The following is a 21,816-nucleotide window of genomic DNA, read 5'->3' as shown; positions in this document are numbered from 1 at the left end:
AAACTACTATTAAAACACCTGGGTGTCACTTGACATACCAGTCTGACGAGTTTGTTTGTTTTTCTGCAAGTCAAGCAGTCAAGCATGTCAAAGTTTCTTCGATTTACAATCTTGTGCACACGAGATCATAAATTGTGGCCTCATTTATACAATATTATACAACATATTTATGCCCACAAAGAGGGGCGTTCATATGGACCTTAACGATTAAGTTAAAATTTTAGCAAATAAAAATCGTATTATTAGCTTAACAAGGATTGAGTTACCAATTGTTTTTTTGTTGTATGTTTTAATTCAGAACCAGAGGAGGACTGATCCCCAAACATGGAGGTCAAAGGTTGTATAAGACACAAGTTCTGCAAAAACCTTCCAAAGTGCTGCTTCCTCTTCCTGGCTGTGTTTGTCTTCATCGCTATTCTTGGTTACCTGGACCTACTGACGGTGAGAGCTTGGTTTTCCTGGGAACACTTTAAAAGTGGACCCTGTATGAAATGTTGAATATTGGTCAGATTTCAGGCTACTCTTTTTAACTGTCTTTTAATGTGTCTCAGATAACGGTCACGTTTATGTTGCAAATGAATGCAATATGAGTTTCTGGGTAATTTTCTTTAAAAAAATCTTTTGTTGCAATTTTAAAACCATCGCTGTGTTCCAAACTACTGGTTCCCATTTCTTCCCACTAAAAACACAAAATGAACAAATAGGTGACAAATATTGAAACTATTTACTAAAACAAAATGATGCCCAAAACACACTTCAGTCAAGTCAAATGTATTTGTATAGCACATTAAAACAATGTGAGCTGACCAAAGTGCTTCGCAGGCAGTGGCAGATAAAACTGTAAAAACACACAACAAATGATCACAAACAAATATAAAAATGAAATAAAAAATAAGAGTTCCGATAAATATGAGAGAGCCGATCCATGAAGTGACTTCATAACAAGAAATACAATTTTAAAAATGAAATCAAAAATTGACAGGGAGCCAGTAGAGGGAGGCGAGTACGGGGGAGTAATGCTCAGGCTTTTATGTACCTGTTAAAGATCTGGCAGGTTTTATGCAGAGGTTTTTACACATGTTGATAGTGGGCACAAGTTCATGACAGATCTGACTGGTGGAGTCAGAAGGGCCAAACAGAACTACTTCAGTAGTTTGGGATAACTAAATGTGATTTCTGTCGGACTTTAAGATACTCGTGAATTTGAATTTACTCTATTTGATAGAAACAATAAAATTTAACATAGTTCCAGTACAGAGCACGAAACTGATGTGTTGCAAGAAGAGTTTAGAGCTTTAGCTAATTTGAACTTTTTCCCTAGTTGGGCCTTTACATATACAGTGTAATAAAAAAATAAAGCAGTCAGTATCATAAAAACACATAAAACTACGGATTTGAAAGTACAGTTAAAAGTATCTGGAGGATATATTTAAATATGACTTTTGACTCTGCATCTAACTGCCCTGTTGTGTTCAAAGCTTATAATCCCTCCTGAACTATTTGCGTCACTTTACCTCAATCTCCCCCGCTGTGATCTGCAAAGATTCATTGGGGGAATCAGTGAGATGTACTGGCTTTACTTAATGCTCCCCTGATCGTCACAAAAACAAAGTGCCCAGTCTTTCTGCAGTGCAAAAAGGTGCAAAGTGCAAATAGCAGATTTGTTCACACCTAGCGTCCATACTGTATTAGTAGCACTTGTGGGCCTCTAGGACTTAAAATGGGGTGTGGTAAGATGCACCAACCACTGTTGGTGCTATGCCATAAGAAAGCGATTATATATGATTCATGTTATATGCAAAATACATCTTTGATTAATTAAGAGACTAAATATGTGCTTTACTGTGTGCCCAGATTTTGCGCCATTTAACAAACAAAAGTGGAGCGGGTCCTAAATGCACCTGCGCCATGACCTACAAAGAACAAGAACTATTTAAGAGTGAATTCCAGCAGCTTACAACTAACAGATCAACGATTGTTACCATCCATGAATATTGTGTCATTTTGTTGTGTAGAGCAGAAAAAAATGTCCTTCTTGCCCTTTTTGTTTTATTTAGTTCATTTGCTTTTCTTACATTTGTTTAAGGCATCTTTGTCACAATCTTTCTGTCTCAACCCCCTGCCAGTTAAAGTATGAAGAAATCTCCACCATCAACCTCCAGGGAGCTACCACTGATCCTCAGAAGCATCATGGCTTCTGCACCTTCCAGCCACTGTCCTCTACAGACGCTCTAGAGGAACGCCTCATATTAGACACGATTGCTTGGCCAGAAACTCCACTTTTGCCAGCTCCTCTTCCACTGAAGCAGACAAGTGATCCTGCCCACAGCACCTTCACCATTCTCCCAGGGAAGAGGGAGGGGGGGCAGTGGCATGTAGGGGATCAGCTGGAGGTTATGATCAAAATATACGACTTCCAAGGTCAAGCCAAGAAGTCTGGAGGAGATGTCTTAATTGCACGGTTGCACAACAAGACACTTGGAGCAGGTGTGGCCGGGCAAGTGGTGGATCACCTCAATGGCTCCTACTCTGCTGTATTCTCTTTACTCTGGGAAGGAAGTGCACAGGTTGAGGTAATGCTAAAGGCTATCTCTTTAAATGTAATTGTTCTATAGGTGTTTAAAATATGTTATATAAACCTCTCCCCACTGACTTACTGTTGCTAACAAGTGTCAACTTCCAGAACCAATAAATTAAGTCCTTGTGGAAGTGCCAAAAACTGCAGTACCTCTAATGGCCACTGGAGGCTGCCTCTACTAGTGAGCCAATCTCCACTGATCTCCATGTTAAATGCCCAACGTTACTACCCAATTAAATATGTTTACAGCTTGGTTCTTATGTTTTTAGACTCTTGAGGATATTTCTTTAAACTATAGAGACTAAAAACAGGGTTTATATACCTCAGTGTGAATATCTAGTATACTGTTATTTAACTGTTAGCACTTACAGCAGATATTTGTGTCTGCACTTGCCTTACCTGGCTTGTTAGCTTGTCGAGTGTTTGCCATTTCTCACTGATTGATTTGTGGTGCACATACATAAATGTCAGGATTGTTTTTTGTCACTTCGAAGATGGCTGGCTGTAGAAGTAAGAGGACCAATTGTACTCGCTAACAAGAGGGTGTCAGGTTCATTTCATTCTGTGGTTAACTATTTAATTTGTTAATCTATGAATTAGCCTTGGGCAGACAGTTTATTATATAACTGTGATAACTCCTCGCTCCTCTCTACTGACTCAAAAAAACAACAAAAAAGAACAATTCTCCTTCTTATTTCTAATCACCAGCTGTCATTTTTGTCACCTTAAAACTGTCAGTAGCACGTTAACAACTGTTGCTAGCTTCATGTAGCTAACCAGTAAACATTTGCTCTATGACGTAAGCTGCCGGGTAACTTGACATGACTGATTGAAAACTCTGGTTCTCTGTACTATCAGGTGACGCTGGTTCACTCTAGTGAGGCTGTCACAGTGCTGCGCAGGCTGAACAAAGAACAGCCTGATAGGCTTTTCTGCACCAGCCTCTTCCGCTCAGGCTCAATTTCTCAAACTACCACCTGTAACGTCTGCCTACGTGAAACCAGGAAGCCGCTGTGCAACTTCACGGACATCCGTACGGGTGAGCCTTGGTTCTGCTACAAGCCAAAACAGCTGAGCTGTGATGACAGGATTAGCCACACGTTTGGGGGATTCACCCAAAAACTCAAGGCCACAGAGGATAAGCTTTTCCAAAGGTGAGGGAGGAGAGAGAAAGAACTTTAATTTAGTTTCAATTATAATAAATATTTATATATATATATGCAGTAGAGCTAACTATGTTTCTTCTTGGTGTAATATGTCAAGTTTGTAACAACAGGCAGTAAAGATCAAGTCTAAAGATGTTACCAGAGTAAGAATAACAAAAAACAGTCTGAATCAATTCGTTGACTTATATTAACAAAGTAGACAGCGTATCTTCAAAGTCCAACTAAGGAAGCAGAATTATTGAATGTTAAAGCATTTTCTTCTGATAAATAACATGACGTTGGTTTTACATGTTGTGGTAGAATTATTTATTGTCCCCACACTTAGGACACACAGATTCGTTATACTTCGAGGCCAGAGACATGGTTCCAATAATTACAATATAAACTTTATTTTTAAATCAGTTTTTAAAAGTTATTCTAAAACACACTGTTACGGCCCTAACGTAAACAAAAGCAAAGACTCGAACACAACAAGGCCAGTAACATATTAAAGGACGCCGACTCAGCACAGTCAATAACAAAGGAGTATTTATTTGATGCAAACAAAACGAACGAAGCCAAACACAACCAAACCCCGATAATTAAGCAACCCAGAACCAAAACAAAAGAGGCAGGAGTTCCTGGCCAAAATGAACAAAAGGAGAGAAGAGACCCCAGACCAGCCTGCCACGACCGTCGCATCCGGGGTTCCTCCCGACTAAACTACCTAACCCAAAACTAATCTATAAAAGGAAAACAATAAGGACACGAAAACAGGACTACCAGGAACTCAAACCCAAATGAAAATAACAAAGCCCGGACGCTCTAACAGGCCGGGGAACTGACTTCAAATGCAAATCAGGGAAAACCACAAAAGACTGCGCGGCCAGCGCCACCTTCCCCCCTCCGGCACCACACCTGCAAATGAGAGAGAGAGAGAGAGAGCCGCCCCGCTGCTGTCTCCTTTTAACCTGCTCAGGTGATTGCCAGCATCTGAGCTCAGGCAGAGCAGGGCGGAGACACACACACACACACACACACACACATAGAGGGTACTGCTATTTGGCCACACGTAACACCCCCACCCTGAGCTTGTGAATACCGTGGAGGCGAACCTGAGGAAAACAAAAAGAGAAAAAAACAACACATTCACAAGCCTAACAGCGCGACAACGTGTCGGCCAGAACATTGTCTCGCCCCTTAACATGCCTGATCTCCACGTTAAATGACTGCAAGAAAAGGGCCCAGCGCATCAGCCTCTGGTTCGAGTTTCGCATCTGATTCACAAAAACCAAAGGATTGTGGTCCGTGTACACAACCGTCGGAAAACTGCGTGAGAGCCAGAACTAGGGCCAACGCCTCCTTCTCGATAGTAGAATACGCCCGTTGGTGCCTATTAAACTTTTTAGAGAAGTAGGAGACGGGATGCTCAACCCCATCCAAACCCTCCTGGAGCAAAACAGCCCCCGCACCAGCATCACTTGCATCAACAGATAGTTTAAATGAACGATCAAACATAGGGGCAGACAGGACCGGAGCATTCGTCATCAAAGCCTTAATGCACTCGAAAGCACGCTGACAACCCTCAGACCAACGGAAACCCCCCTTCGGGCTCAACAGATCAGTGAGAGGAGCCGCAATGGCAGAAAAATTCCTGCAGAAACCACGGTAGTAGCCAGCCATCCCCAGAAAACGACGCAATTCCCGCCGTGAACTGGGAACAGGAAAGGAGAGAATGGCCTCTACCTTTGAGTGCACAGGCCTAACCTGGCCCCGACCAACCACTTTACCTAAATAAGTGACCGTAGCCTGGCCAAACTCGCACTTAGCAAGGTTCAAAGTTAAATTGGCGTCACGCAAACGCCCAAACACAGAAAAGAGCTGCTGAATGTGCTCATCCCAGGACCCCGAGTATACGACGATGTCGTCTAAATACGCCTCACAACCAGAAAGACCTGCCAGCACAATGTTCACCAGCCGCTGGAAAGTTGCTGGCGCGTTGCGCATGCCGAACGGCATCACTGTGTACTGGAAGAAAGCGTCCGGAGTCACAAAAGCGGAAATTTCCTTCGCCTGAGGAGTCAGCGGCACCTGCCAGTATCCCTTTAACAGGTCCAGTTTCGTCACATACTTGGCACCGCCAACATGATCTACACAATCCTCAACTCGAGGAAGAGGAAAACAATCTGGCTTAGTGACTCCGTTCACTTTTCTAAAATCCGTACAGAATCTGTCAGAGCCGTCAGATTTTATAGGCAACAGGCAGGGGGAACTCCATGGACTACAGCTAGGTTCTGCGATGCCATGCCCCAACATGTAGTGCACCTGTTTCTGCAAACGGACGCGTTTATCTGGGTTCACCCTGTAAGCATGCTGTTTAATCGGAGAAGAATCTCCTACATCGACATCATGCTGCAACACATGGGTCTGGGAAGGCACATCAGAAAACAATGATGCATGCGAATCGATCAAACGGACCACATCCTCACGCTGAGATGGAGACAGATGCGAAACACAACCATTAAGGTTAGCCAACATTTCAGAGTTCTTTAAACGCCCATGAACAACAGCGCTGGACAAGGTCACCTCAACATCACAATCTGAACCCGGAGACTCCGGCAGATCAGCACTGGACAGCGCCACAGCGGCCCCAGCCTGATCGATAACTTCAGCACCGGACAGCGCCACAACGGATTTCGTCACAACAGAGGATGGTGAAACAGACTCTCTCTGCAGGTAAGGCTTCAACATGTTAATATGACAAAGCCTATTCCGCCGTCTGCGGTCCGGGGTCGCGACCACATAGTCGCGTTCACTGACCCTCTCCCGGACAACATACAGCCCACTGTAACGTGCCTGCAACGATGAGCCAGGAATGGGCAACAACACCAACACTTTATCACCTGGGCTGAAACTACGGCTCTGCGCATCCTTATCAAACCAGCGTTTCATTTTACCTTGCGTAACTACCATGCTCGCTTTAGCCAGTTCACAGGCACGGCGAAGTTTTAAACGAAAATCACACACATAGTCGAGCAGATTCTGCGGCTCCGGATTACCAACCCACTTTTCATGAAGCAGTTTGAGCGGACCGCGCACCGTATGGGCAAACACAAGCTCTGCAGGGCTAAAAGCCAGTGATTCCTGCACCACCTCCCGCACAGCAAAAAGGAGCAGATGGACCCCCTCATCCCAGTCCTTACCGCCCTCAAGGCAGTAAGTGCGGAGCATAGACTTTAAAGTCTGGTGAAAACGCTCAAGCGCACCCTGGCTTTCTGGATGGTACGCACTGGAGTAACAATGGGAAATGTCAAGCTGTTTCACGACCTGTGCAAAAACCTTAGACATAAAGTTTGACCCCTGGTCTGTCTGTACCACCCGCGGTAACCCAAACAAAGAAAAGAACTTAGTCAGCGCTTTAATGACTACGGGAGCGGTGATCTTACGCAGGGGAATAGCCTCGGGGAAACGAGTGGTGGAGCACATGATGGTTAGGAGAAACTGGTTACCAGCCTTTGTGCGGGGTAGAGGGCCTACACAGTCCACAATGACACGTTCAAAGGGCTCCCCTACAATAGGAATCGGATAAAGGGGAAACGGGGGAATCGTCTGATTGGGCTTACCGGACAGCTGACACACATGACAGGTCCGACAGTGGTGACGCACATCAGCTTTAAGACCTGGCCAAAAAAAACAACGCAACACTCTGTCATATGTTTTATTGACTCCAAGGTGGCCAGCAAGAGGATTATCATGTGCCTCCTGCACACACACAGGGTACTGCTATTTGACCACACGTAACACACACCATTCACACAAGGGAAGAAAAACCTAATCAGGTGCTGAGGCGTACCAGATGGACAGGGGGGGCAGTAAAGGGGGGAGGGATCCACCAAAACAAACCAAAAATCACCCAGGCACACGTGACACACACACGATGGTGAAGTAACCAAATCCCAGAGGAGCACAGCACACAAAGGGGGGGTATCCGCCACCCGGATCACCAGCACCACCACCGGCCCTCAGCCACTGAAAAGGAATAATACATTTAGTGGGGTCAAAACAATAAAACCAAAACAAATAAACAATATAACAAAAATATTCTCACTAATCTGCAGGTTACAAATTAAACAAACTATACACATTAACTGCCCAAATGAAACAAAAACAAACAACTTAAGTTCAAACAAAAAGGAAACTACCTACACACCCAAAGGAAAACCCACAAGCTACCCAAAATCAAATAAAGGAACTAAGGAACAGGTAATATATCTTCATCAAAATAATCATAAACAAAAGGAGTAAACTTATACAAATTAATCTAAACAAAAAAGGGGATATAAATCCCCACCACTCAATCACAACATTAAAATGTGCATTAATCGCCAATAAGAGTTATGGATGGCGTCCGTCTCTCTGAATGAGGAGGCGAAGCAGCCAGCTTTAGCAGGTAGCCAGACAAGCAGCACGCAGAGCAAGAGATGGACAACAAAACCATTTCAGAGGCAGCAGGAAAGGCTGGACAAACAGCAGGCTAACAGTCAGTCGAAGCCTCGAGACAAAGCAGCAGCGTTCCTTGTCAGCTGACAGTGACGTCACGTATAGCGGCGGTATTCACCGTCACTCGGTTAAATTTCACCTGTCAGAAATATTACCATTAACAACCTAGCTGACAATGATGCGGTTGCGACCTACGTTGATAGCTCTACATACCTCTCAGCAGCAGCAGACGCACACACACGAGAGGAGGGCAGGAGAGAGACCCAGGCGGCTACCGGCATCTCACCTGAGACCACACTAGCTTTAGCCAGCTACGAGCATGCACAATAACGCAGAGAGAGAGAGAACACTCACCACAGTAAACCGGAGAGAGGCATGACGAGAGGCATGACGTCTTGAGACAGCATCCAAGCGGCTCTGCAATATGATCAGAAGAAGGTAAAAAGGAAAACTTACCTCTAAAAAATGACCCTGAGACCTCAATGAACCTGCCTTGAGATTGAATAAGCGAGAGACTTTAAGGAGAGACTTATTAGCCCTATGGAAGACAAGGACCAAACCGCAGAGGGACGCCTACTCCACGTGGGTTACAAACATTTTCTACGTTGGACTGGAATACCGGAGGAAGAGATAAGTAAGTCATTAAGACGCATTACATTGAAGAACATGGACACAAACTTTATAGACACGATGCACGCCTATGCGCGTAACTGCCTGGCCGACCAACTTAAGGTCATGGACAGCCTCATGGATGAGGAAGGTGAACCAACCCCAGAGCTCTTACCTGAAGCTCCTGAAGGACCAAAATCAAAGAAAACAAAAAAACCAGTGAGTTATAAGCTGGAGGACTCTGACTTAAAGTCGCTAAGCATACTTGAGAGAATTGAGAAGTGGCAAGTTGAGTCTCTCAAGCGACTCCAATCCCTGGAAGATGCAGTAAAAGTCACAGACTCTCTGGAGGCTCTGTGGGGGCGGGTGTAGGACATGTCTGGCCAGGTGAACACTCTCCAGGCCGAAGCTGCAATCCTGGGGAAAGCGAGCACGGAGCTCCGGGACAAATACAACGATTTGGATGCCTATTGGAGACGATGGAACCTCTGAGTGGCCGGAATACCCGAGAAGATGGTGGAGGACATAAAGAAAATCATTATTGACCTGTTTGGCCGAATCTCCCCCGATATTGTGGACCAGTTGGCTCTCACAATGGATATCGTGCACAGATTGGGACCTCACACTGGGCACGAGCGCTCCAGCCGCGACGTCATAGTACGCTTTCTGTCACGATCTCATCGAGACAAGATCTGGAAGGATGCCAGAACATCAGGGCTCCTTAAGGAGAAGAGAATAAGGATCCTGGAGGATCTGACACAAGAAAGCAAGGACTCCAGGAACCAGCTGTGGCTGCAGGTGGAGAAGGCGAGGAAAGAGGGAAAGAAAGCGGGCTTCAGAGGAGCGCACGCATATATCGACGGTAAAAGAATTACAGCCAAGGACACGTAAGTTACAGACTTTTGCTACCACAGGCCAAGAGACTATGAAGTTATGAGCTGCAGGCCGCAACAGTTAGGACTAAATCTGAATTTGCACTGAACACTGAAGTATCTGCTCTCAAACCAGACAGGTTTTTTGAGTAGGTGCGTGGTTGTGTGTGTTTGCGACTGTCCAATTTAGTTCATGGCAACTTCTGTTTTTTCTGTCAATGTCAGGGGTGTCAAGAATGAGGTGAAAAGGAAGAGTTTATTCTTATTTCTTCAAAATAAAGGTGCAGATTTTTATTTCATCCAAGAAACACATTCTTCTGAAGCAGATGTGTCGCACTGGAGGAGTCAGTGGGGAAGAAAGGCTTGGTTTTCTCATGGCAGCAATAGCTCAGCAGGGGTCGCCATCCTACAGGGGAAATTTGGCGGGCAGATTATAAAGCATGATATGGCTAAAGATGGCAGATGGATCATTGTGTTGGCAGATATCAACCAAACTCTTGTTAACCTGATAAATATATACGCTTCCAACAGTAAAACTCTCAATAACATCATTTTTTCAACAGTAGAAAATAAGGCTAATCAATGGCTTGCACTGTTTCCCTCTGCTGAAATCTTATGGGGAGGAGATTTCAACACAGTGTTTGATGAAAGCGTGGACAGATGGCCTCCCAAAACCAAACAATTAACTGAATTAGAAAGTATTTGCCACAGAATGAACATGACTGACATATGGAGACAAAAACACCCACAGGAAAAAGTATACACTTGGAGCAATAAGAATAGATCCCTCCAATCCCGCATAGATTTTTTGGTTAACTTCAGCAGAACTAGGAAGTAAGGTAGACTTAATCAAAATAGAACCCACAATACTGACAGATCACAAGGCTATAGCAATTAAATTCCACCTTGGATCTGATAGGCAGAAGTTGAATAGAGATTATTGGAAATTAAATAAAACTCAAGAATTTGTAAAGGAAAGCCAGAAAATCATTGATAAATGATGGAGACAAGAAAACATGCTAAAGATATTTGGACTATACTGGGAATGAATGAAATCTGAAATTAGAAAGTTAGCCATACGATTAAGCAGAAGGATCAGCAGCTACAATAAAGAAAAAGAATGACAACTTATCACCCAAATCATTCCATTATCAGAGAAAACTGACCCGAGCAGCGATGAAGTGGAAGAGTTGGCTTACTTGCAGACTGAATTGGATAAAATCTATGAGGGAAAGGCTAGAGGTGCCTTCATCAGATCCAGAAGGAAATGGCTTGAACAGGGGGAAAAGTGCACAAAATACTTCTTCAATTTAGAAAAAAAGAATCATGAAATATCATCCTTGTGCAAACTTAAAATTAATGATACAGTATGTGAAGATGGAAAATTAATCTCACAATTTGTAGTGAGCTTTTATGAGAAGCTGCATCTGGCTGACCCCTTGAACCAAGACAAAATGGCATCATTCCTTCAAACCATACAACCGGATATTAGAAGAATAGATCAAGATTTCCAATCAATATGTGACCAGAAAATAACTATAACAGAGGCCCTTAAGGATTACAAGGCTCCCGGGAATGATGGGATAATAGGGGAATTTTATGAATGCTTTAAACAATCAATTGCTCCATTTTTAGCGGGACTGTTTGAAGAGGCTCTAGAAAAACAGGAACTGCCCCACACTCTGAGACAGGGATTGATAAAACTGATTCCAAAGCCAAAGAAAGACAAGTTAAGCATTGAAAACTAGAGAGACCGATTAGTCTATTAAATAATGATGCAAAACTTTTCGCTCTCATCTTTGCTAAAAGGTTAAAAATAGGATTAGCTGATATTATTGATGACGAACAATCTGGGTTTATGCCAGGAAGGAACATTGTAAATAATATTCGCCTGATATTAGATATGATAGATTATAACGAATTTATACCAGATGAGAGTTTTATTCTATTTGTTGATTTGTATAAAGCAATTGACACAGTCAGTCACCAGTTTATGTTTAAAGCCATTCAGTGCTTTGGCTTTGGAAATAGGTTTCTGAGGGCAGTTCAAAGTCTTTATAAAGGAAGTAATAGCTCAATTAAGGTAACAAATGGTACAACGCCCAGGTTTAACATCAGTCGTGGAATCAGACAAGGATGCCCACTAAGTCCATTTTTGTTCCTGCTGGTCACACAGGTCATGGCAACACATATTAAAAGAAGCAACTTTCAGGGTATAAGGGCTTTAGGTAGAGAATTCAAATTAGCTCAATTAGCGGATGACACAACAATTTTTCTGTCCAATCTAAATGAACTCCCTTGCATCAGGGAGTTTTCTGAGGCCGCTGGTTTGACAATGAACCTCAGCAAGTCAGTGCTGTTCCCCCTTAAACACTGTGATCTGGTAGAAATGAGTGAGATTCCTATGAAACAAACTGTGACATACCTGGGTGTAGTGCTTGACAAAAATGGCACTCAGAGGCAAATTTTGAACCAATAATTCAACAAATAGAAAGAAAATTCAATATGTGGTTAATGAGGGATCTATCCTTAAATGGCCGAACGCTGTTACCTAAAGCTGAAGGAATATCAAGGTCTGTATATTTGTCTCTAGCACTAGAAATGATCGCTGTAGTTTCTAAGAAACTAGATCAAAATGTATTTAACTTTATCTGGAAGAACAGATGTCACTACTTAAAAAAAGATACTTTGTGTAATGCCAGGAGGGATGGTGGCTTGGACGTATTAACCTTTGAAACTTTAAATAGCTCTTTTAAGATTAATTGGTTAATTAGCAGACAGAAGAACATTTTCTGGAACTCTTTTGCTACACGTGTATTTAATTTAACAGGTGGAATACGGTTTTTGTTGAAATGTAACTACAAAGTTGAAAAGCTCCCTGTCAAACTTTCATAAACAAGCTCTGCTGACCTGGAAACTGATCTACAAGCATAACTTCTCACCAACCAGTTATTATATTTGGAATAACCACGACATCCTATATAAAAACAAATCACTGTTTTTATAAGGAGTGGATGGAGCATGGAATTGTATTAGTTAACCAACTTATTAATGACCAAGGTTTGTTGCTTTTCTTATGAAGAATTTTTGTTAAAATTTCAGTTGCCGGTGACGCCGAAAAAATATGCTGTGATTTTTGATGCACTACCACAGGGTGTGCTGCAACTCCTTAAAGGGACCGAAAGAAATACTGCTGTTGTAGAGAATTATAAGTGTGAGATTTTTGTTGGCAATGTGGACATTACAAAAAAATCCTGCTCTAACAGATATTTGAGAAGCTGCTAACATTCAACGATTCGGCCGAGAGGTCAAATTTACTGGACTGCACAATTCGGAGAGGTTGACTGGCATAATTCGTGGCTGGTTGGTGACAAATTCTGTCTTAATAACAAGGTAAAGGAAGTCTCATTTAAAATTGTACATCATATCTACCCTGAAAAGAAAACACTTGAACGGTTTAAACTGGACATTGAATATCAAGAGAAAACAGGAAGGACGGTCAGTTTCCAGGAAAAAAACAGTTTTATTTACTTTGATGACCGGACGGAAGACAAAGATCTGTGCTTTTTCTGTCAGTTGATTATAAGTTTGGGGAAATTTCACATCCATAAAAACAAATGGGCCAAATCTAAACCTAACATCGTACTCTTCCGACAAGAACTGCACCGCTATGCTGCCACAATCAAGGACATTAGAAATAAGAAAGCGGCCAAAACTTATTCTATTATGGAGAGACTCTGTGGAAGTGATCTGTAAAGTTTTTTTGTTGTCTGTTTCTTTTGTTTTTTACTCCTGTACTCCTTTTTGTATTTTGAAGTATCCCTGCAACCCATGATTGCAAGTATGGATGGGAATTTGTCTGTATGTATGGTATTGTATGACGCACAATAAAAAAAAAAAACTTTTGTAACTAATAAGGCTGATAGTGTTCCATATTTTCCCTTTTGTCTAAACAAGTCACAGGAAAAGAAGAAATTAGAGTCGATCACAGTAAGAACCACGTAAATGTTTTTATCTGCAGCGGTACAAAGTCCTAAATGCACAATATTTGAGTATTGCTTAAAGTGAACCTCATTAGATAAATAAATGTATTTGTATTCAACCCATTTATAAAGATTGATGTTTTCTGTAGAAATTAAATGAATGGTGTGCCACAAATGGTTTAACTTTTATTGAAAGAAAGTCAAGATCGTGACCATTCTTTTCACTTTTCTCTGAGTCATTTGTTGGTTCTTGTCTTTTCATGGGATTTGTCTGCAATCAGTAAAATATAAAATAACTCTTCCCACATCCTTTTCTCTCAGGTCAACCTGAGGTCAAGGAAAGCATTGGGAAGTCTGGAGTTTCTGGCTATTACTACCAGGGTGCGTGGAGAGCACTTGGTGAAATCAAAGTTGGCCAATTCAACAGCCCCTCTGCCGTCAATCAGTGTCTGAAAGGCAAGATTGTCCACCTGTATGGAGACTCCACCATCAGGCAGTGGTTTGAATACCTCAATGCTTTCCTACCAGGTAGCTGATCCACAGGGATTTCTGGAAACAGTTTTATTTTATTTACACCTCTGCTTAACCTCTCCCCTCTGTACTTTTTTCAGATGCCAAGGAGTTCAACCTGTACAGCATTAAGCAAGCAGGACCTTTCATGATGTTGGACAATGCAAACAAATTCTTGGTAACATACCGCTGCCACGGTCCTCCAATTTCTTTTCGCAACGTCCCAATCAGCCAGTTGCGTTACATTGCCAATGAAATAGATGGGGTAACTGGTGGCGACAACACTGTCATAGTTTTTGGCATCTGGGCTCACTTCGCCAATTACCCCATGGAGCTCTTCATCCGACGGCTTCAGAGCATCCGCAGGGCAGTGGTGCGTCTGCTGAACAGGGCTCCAGGTACTCTGGTTGTCATCAGGACTCCAAGCCTTAGAGATTTGTCGCTTTATGCGGCGCTTACCCACAGTGACTGGTACTCGCTTCAGCAAGACAAGGTGCTCAGAGCCATGTTTGAAGGACTTAAAGTTCGTCTGGTGGACGCCTGGGAGATGACTGTGGCTCACCACCTGCCACATTTGCTTCATCCACCACCTCCCATTATTAAGAATATGATTGATGTTCTCTTGTCCTACGTGTGCCCCCAAAAAGGCAGCTAGATGTGGATTTGGACAAGAAGAGACTTTGGGGAAATTCAAGCAGACATCCATTTACTTGAATTTTTCCCACAGGTTTTTTTGTTCTCCTGTGTTTCTACTAGGTGCTGCATTTTCCTTCAGCAGTCCATGCATAGACTAAGTAGGTATGATTATTTTACTCTATTTTTAACCAGTGGATGTTGAGCACAAAAGCGACAGAACAGGGCTGAAAACAGCTCCAAGTTAACTTGGCTTTCATAAAAAACACTGGTGAATGCTTGTTACGTGTGGCCCGTTTTGGTTTTGCCCTGTTATCGCTCTCCATGTTTCTCGCGCTCAGGGAGAAGGTACAAGGAGTGCAGAGTGGGGGAAGGTACACACACACTGAAAGCACACGTGGTGAGGAGTTTTATTTTTTGTGTCCTCTAATATAATTTTCCCAAGCAGGTCTTTCCCCAGCATGTTTTGTTTGTTGTGCTAGTTTGCTGTTTTAGTTTGGGCTGGAGATCTCCGATAGTCCAGTTATTCGTCTTTTGTTTTATGCTAGTTTTCCTGGTTATAGTTAGTTTAGGGGGAGGTGCTGAGAACGACTGTCCATCGCGTGGCTGACGCAACATCTTCCCATCATTAATTAATTTTGGCTGGGGTCTCCAGCCCCTTTTGTTTTCCATTAGTGTATTCATGACATTTTTGGGTTGAATAAAGCCTGTGGGTTTAAACTTGTACCTCTTTTTATATGTTGCGGTCCCAACTTTGAGCCTTAGGTTCATTTCTTTCTTCAGTTAGGGAGGCTGTGACAATGCTTTACACATTCAACTCTTTGAGCTGTGTCTTGAGATTATAAAGCAACTTTCCAGGCGCTGCAGGAAATCACACCCTAAGGTAGAATCAGACAAGCAGATAAAGAAAATCCAAAAATTTAATTAAACGTCAGTCTCGAAGCCAATTTCTTAATAAGCCAACCTATGAAATCAAAAGCTCCATTACCTTCATGGGAATGTAAATTTCTGGATCTGACAATTCATTGACTCATCTGGTCAATTTAGGATCGACATCTGGCCTGACTTAAGCAGTTGGACCATTTGCGAGTACAGGAATTTCAGGAGACATTGGAAAAGGTCAGGGCCGTGTCTTCAATCATCTTGAGCATAGGGCTGACCAGTTCAGGAACATGAAGCAGAAAGCTAGATCAGACACCCTGTTAACGCATGAAAGTTCGCCTGCAGGGCTTTCCTCATGACTGGCTGAGACTGGAAGTAGGCATTGCCAAAGGGTGCTAGAACAATGAACCTTCTCAACCATTCATCAGAGAAGTTCTGTCTGGTTACAGTGCTGGTGAGCAGCATCTTACAGGCAGTCATCACCGCTTGGATAACCTCACCATCCCAGCAAGTCAGTACCTGAAGAAAGGTGGATTTAGGAGGACTTGGTGGAACTTACTGTTCAGTTAAGAATAGTTCAGAATTATAGGGTCTTTATCTCAAATATTGGATGACATCAATCAATGGTACATAATGGTAAAAGTTATTTTTCTTAATATTCACATGAACCAGAATTACATTATTGTTGTGGCTTCTCTTCTCCCAATTCATATCTACTTCTTAGTTTAAATAGTGCTGTAAACCTTGGGGATGTAAGTAGTACCAGTTCAGTTTATTGTTCCTTACAGCCAAGGGTTTATTCTTTCTGAACTGAAGCGTAACATGGTTATCAGATGACTCCTGGGATGGTTTATATTCCAGATAATGTTGTTATCCAGCAGGGTGGGAGGTTCTCATATAGAAAGTCAGTGGAGCAAAAATTGGAGTGAATTCACTTTGTAGGAACAGCAACAGCAACATATTGATAAAAATTCTCCCAAGAGACCTGAATATGTTTCATGGATCAAAGTTAAAGGAGAAAGTGCTAAAGTCTAATACCACTCTCGCTGTGCTACAAGAAAAGCCAGCATGGAGTAAAACTTGGATCCTTTCACACAGACTTGATCATCATTCTGGTGGCCTTCATGGAGTAAGGCGCAAGGGTTTTCCAGGTTTTCCAGTGGAGGCCTGACGCCCAACCTATGTGGTCACCTGCGCGATGCCAGTCACCATTCAGACTGGCAGAGCCACAGCGGCTATACCACCAACCACCACCACCTACATGGTTGAAATTCAGTCTCAAATTGTCAGAATTTCAGTGACACTGTTCTTTGCTTTTCAGGTTTGAAATCTTGTAGTTTTGAGTTTGAGTTTTGACAGGGTGAATCTTTTTATTGCAAAAGTTTTGTGGATGTACATTTGCATGCGTATCTATGACTCGTCCATCAGAGCTAAGTTAACAACACCCACTTTAACATCCTGGTTGCATATCTGTACCGTGTCATTAATTGGTGGAGGAGTCTGCCCTCTTTGTAAATACTGAATACAAATACAAAATATTTGATTGCACTTTACTTCAGCAATGAGCAGACAAACCTTTCAGAGCGAATACCTTTGCTTCCAGGACCCAGCAGTTTTTTTTTGTCATAAAATAATTTACTTTAAATGGAATATGCTGAGTAACATGATACGATTGATAACTCTCTAATGTTTGTGCAAAGTATTTAGCTAGAGTCAGAGGCAGGGTTGGTGCAGCTTTAGCAGTATTGCAGGCATCGTACCGGCCCGCCGGGGTGAAGAAGGAGCTGACCTGTAATCCCGGACTTCCTCTGGTTGCGTGTCTGTTGCGTAACAGCTGCGCTGTGGTTTGACTCTGCCTCCGGGCAGCCGGAGCTGTGACGCAGCTGAGGTGCAGCGCAGTGGAGCAGGTGGAAGCACTCTCATTGACTAAAGTGAAACCTATCAGCTCCGCTGCTGTTACGGAGCGGAGACACACCGAACATGCATCTGGTGGAATTTACCAGTTAGGCAAGCAATGGACAACTCATTTCTTTGATATTCCATCTGTACACAAACATAATTTGCAGTAAAACAACAAGCTAGGCTAACTGAATTTTAGCTCCAACGCAAAATTTCATACACATACATTCATACAGATATGAGTGATATTAGTCTCATTATCAAACTGAAAAAAAGCAGATGAACATATTTCCCAAACTGTGAAACCACGATAACCATAAAAAACTGTAAAGTTGTAAAAGATTCGATGCAATATGAAACACCTCTTGCTCTTTAACCTTTACATTTATGAACCTTTAAATTCAGTTTGAGTAAAATAAACTTTCTGCCCTTTAGCATGTGAGAGCCCTGAGCTGAGCTGGGTCACCATTCTGGAAGGCTTCATGAACCAGAAAAGAGCCTGCTGAGGACAAAATCAAAGGCCAGAGGCAAGCCGAGCTGGCTCATCAGTCTGCTGCTCTTTATGAAGCAGAGAGAGCAGCAAAGAGGGAACGTTGCTCTTTGGTCTTCTGTCAGAGAGAAGCCGAGGAACCTTGTTGCCTGTTATAGAATAACTGCCCTTATTGTTTTCACCTGCTCCCTTGATTGTCTCACCTGTGCCCGATTAGTCTCACCTCCCCAGTGTATTTAGTCCGTGTCTTCCCATGTCCCTGTCCCAGTTCATTGCGTCTATGCTCGTGGAACCCTGGTTACCTGTTGCCTGTGCTCTGTTAGATTTTCCTCATGGCTCCCATTTCTGTTGGATTAGTGGTTGTACCTTTTGTTTCCTGGACTCTGGCAAGAGGGGGTCAGGTGACGTGGATAATTATTTAAGACAAACTACCTGTGAGGTGGCTGATCACAGCATTTATAGATAGATTCTTTTTTTATTTAGTTTCTTTTTCATCGTCTGCACAAAAATCCAGCACAGAGCTGCGAATTTATTGATTTCATTGTAAAGTAAATAATAAATAATAAAATTATAGACCTACTGCTGCTGTGTCTGATGCCTCTGTTCCCCGAACCCTCTTGTCAGCCACTTAATTTCAATCTCCAATAGATAATAAAACTTGGTTAAAAAAACCATAAATACAAACAAATAAACCCGAGTCCATCCGGATGAGACTGCACACAGGTTAGCTGCTTGGTCTTATATACTTTAAACCCCTCCCTCGCTGGGCTTCGGCAAGTTTTTTCCCATTTTCAGGTCTCCTAATTAGTTAAAGTGTGTCGCAAGTGGCAGACTTGTGCCACCACCTGCTGGAGCCCCCCTTCCCCCAACTCTGGCTCTCTGCCCTCAGCTTGTGTCCCTTCAGTTTCGTCCGACCCATTTCAAACTTTTCCATAGGACTCTTCCTCACTCCGGCCAATTAGGCACGCTCATGCACTGTACACCTGTGTTTTTTTCTACTAGATCAGATAAGGCGGCCAGTTTCCCACCCTTTGATTTGCACCTGGCTTTTATAATGAGCCCAGAGAGTTTCTCAGCTTAGGATTCTATTTTAGAGCTTTAAAGCATTGGATTATAAGAATTTACTTTAAAACATTTGACTGTAAAACCTTCACTATAAAACATTTGACTGTTAAACTTTATATTTAAGACATTTGACAATAAAAACTTTAACTTTAAGACATTTTATTATAAGAACTTTAACTTTTAAAACATTTGACTATAAAGTTTCAACAAAAACATTTCACTATGAAACTTTTGATTATATAACTTTAACTCTAAAACATTTAATTATAAAGTTTCACATTTTTTTCCAACACCTCAACACTTTGTAATATAATTATTCTGTATCTAGGTATGTAGCTGTAATATGTGATCATATATTTTGCCATCATGGCACATTAAACTGTTTTCTGTAGATCTGCGCTGTGAGAATAAAGAGCGAACTGTGTGGAGATGCGGCATCTGAAATGCGGCACCGCTACACCAAACATGTCACGTCTTTGGTTAAAACATTTCAGCGTAGGATCCACCTGTGTATCCTCGCTCTGAGCTCCTTCTGAAGCCTCCTCTCTCCTCTCTCCTCTCTCCTCCAAGTGCATTCAATACATTAGAAGATCCTCCATCATGGCCGAGGGGGAATGATTTCCAGGTCAGCTGAGGAGACAGGGTGTGATGATATGCAAATTAATGTAAAGAGAAGCACCCCTGCTTGTTTAATTATCCACTCCGCCCTTGATGTTTTCACCTGCCTCTTGTTGTCTCACCTGTGTTTGATTAGCTTTACCTCCCCAGTGTATATAATCTTTGTCTTCCCATGTCTCTGTGCCAGTATATCATAAGTCTAATGTCTATCCATCTGAAACTCTTTCTGTTAGCTGAAATTTGTTGGATTTTCTTCGTAGCTCCCTACGTGTTTCCCGTTTCTGTTGGATTTTTGGTTGCACCTTTTACCTGGACTGAACAGTAAGCCTTTGTCTATCTGTCTATCCATCCATCCATCATTACACACTGTTACTTTAGCTTAGCTTGCTACATTTCTCTGGGGGGTAGCTTCAGTGCTGCTAGATGTAATGTCGAGTAACTGGTGGCTTAGCTCACTACATTTATAGCTTGTCCAACACAGGTTGTTTCACAAGTTTTATCTTTCTTTGGTGTTATAAAAACCCAGCCCTCTGACTGACTCTGACACATAATATTGCTTTGAGTGTAATAGAAGTTTCATTTTATAGACATTGTGAAAACTAAAAGTTTCCAACAACCCTTCTCGTAAACTCTTCACGTATTTGTATTTCAGTTTTTCTGTACCAATTTGCTGCTTTGTACTGCTCCAATACATTTCAGAAGGAAATTGTAATTTGTACTCCATTACATCTACTTGGTATCATCATCATGTTAATTAAATTAAGAAGTAATGGCATCAAAATATACTTAAAAGACCAAAATGAAAAGCAGTCATAAAACAAAATCGTTAGTTTCAACAGTTTACATCATATTTCTATATTTTATTGAGGCATTGATATGACTTTTTGTTTGCTAATTAGAACTACTTAATGTATATGATCTCAGACATCATCATTTATATGTTGATTGTATTTATCTTAATGTATATAGTTACTGAAACTTACAGATTAATTTTGATGAATAAAAAGTAGTTTCTGAATCTGGAATGTAGAGTAGAAGTATAGAGAACAGGGTCAGTGTACTTTTTGGTCTTTGAATTTTAGAAACAGAAATCAAAAACCAAAAACCAAATAGTTATTTGATTTTCATTTCAAAATGAAAAACAAGTCATTTTCAGTTTTCCTGGTCAGAATTGGCAGATACATAACTGAAATACCACTAAATTTCTTTTTCTCCTTTTATAAAGCATAAACATTTGTTTTCTGTTTCTAAAGGAAAATTCAAAGGCCCAAAAGTTCACTGACCACAGTAACACCTAAAGAACCAGTGCTTCAAAACTGTACAATATTTGAGTAAATGTAATTAGTGACCTTAATCCCTGTATTTGTAGAAGAAAACACAACTCTAACTCTTTTAAAACCTGTCATACAAACTACTATTAAAACACCTGGGTGTCACTTGACATACCAGTCTGACGAGTTTGTTTGTTTTTCTGCAAGTCAAGCAGTCAAGCATGTCAAAGTTTCTTCGATTTACAATCTTGTGCACACGAGATCATAAATTGTGGCCTCATTTATACAATATTATACAACATATTTATGCCCACAAAGAGGGGCGTTCATATGGACCTTAACGATTAAGTTAAAATTTTAGCAAATAAAAATCGTATTATTAGCTTAACAAGGAGTGAGTTACCAATTAGTTTTTTGTTGTATGTTTTAATTCAGAACCAGAGGAGGACTGATCCCCAAACATGGAGGTCAAAAGTTGTATAAGACACAAGTTCTGCAAAAACCTTCCAAAGTGCTGCTTCCTCTTCCTGGCTGTGTTTGTCTTCATCGCTATTCTTGGTTACCTGGACCTACTGACGGTGAGAGCTTGGTTTTCCTGGGAACACTTTAAAAGTGGACCCTGTATGAAATGTTGAATATTGGTCAGATTTCAGGCTACTCTTTTTAACTGTCTTTTAATGTGTCTCAGATAACGGTCACGTTTATGTTGCAAATGAACGCAATATGAGTTTCTGGGTAATTTTCTTTAAAAAAATCTTTTG

General features: G+C 41.8%; 1 protein-coding gene across 1 annotated transcript; it reads left to right on the top strand.

The window, feature by feature from the left end:
* Positions 1-2,201: 2,201 nt before the first annotated feature.
* On the top strand, positions 2,202-14,852 carry LOC138599847 (NXPE family member 3-like). The gene is made up of 5 exons (XM_069671601.1): positions 2,202-2,573; positions 3,437-3,732; positions 9,444-9,694; positions 14,009-14,215; positions 14,299-14,852. The coding sequence occupies exons 1-5, from the start codon at positions 2,397-2,399 to the stop codon at positions 14,850-14,852; spliced, it is 1,485 nt and encodes a 494-aa protein (XP_069527702.1). The 5' UTR covers positions 2,202-2,396.
* Positions 14,853-21,816: the final 6,964 nt, after the last annotated feature.

This window comes from Semicossyphus pulcher, unplaced genomic scaffold (assembly GCF_022749685.1).
Source record: "Semicossyphus pulcher isolate SPU_LCO1_2020_fin unplaced genomic scaffold, fSemPul1.0.p SCAF_20, whole genome shotgun sequence".
Taxonomy (NCBI): domain Eukaryota; kingdom Metazoa; phylum Chordata; class Actinopteri; order Labriformes; family Labridae; genus Semicossyphus; species Semicossyphus pulcher.
Note: the sequence above shows the minus strand (reverse complement) of the source record. Positions and strands in the feature narration are given on the sequence as shown.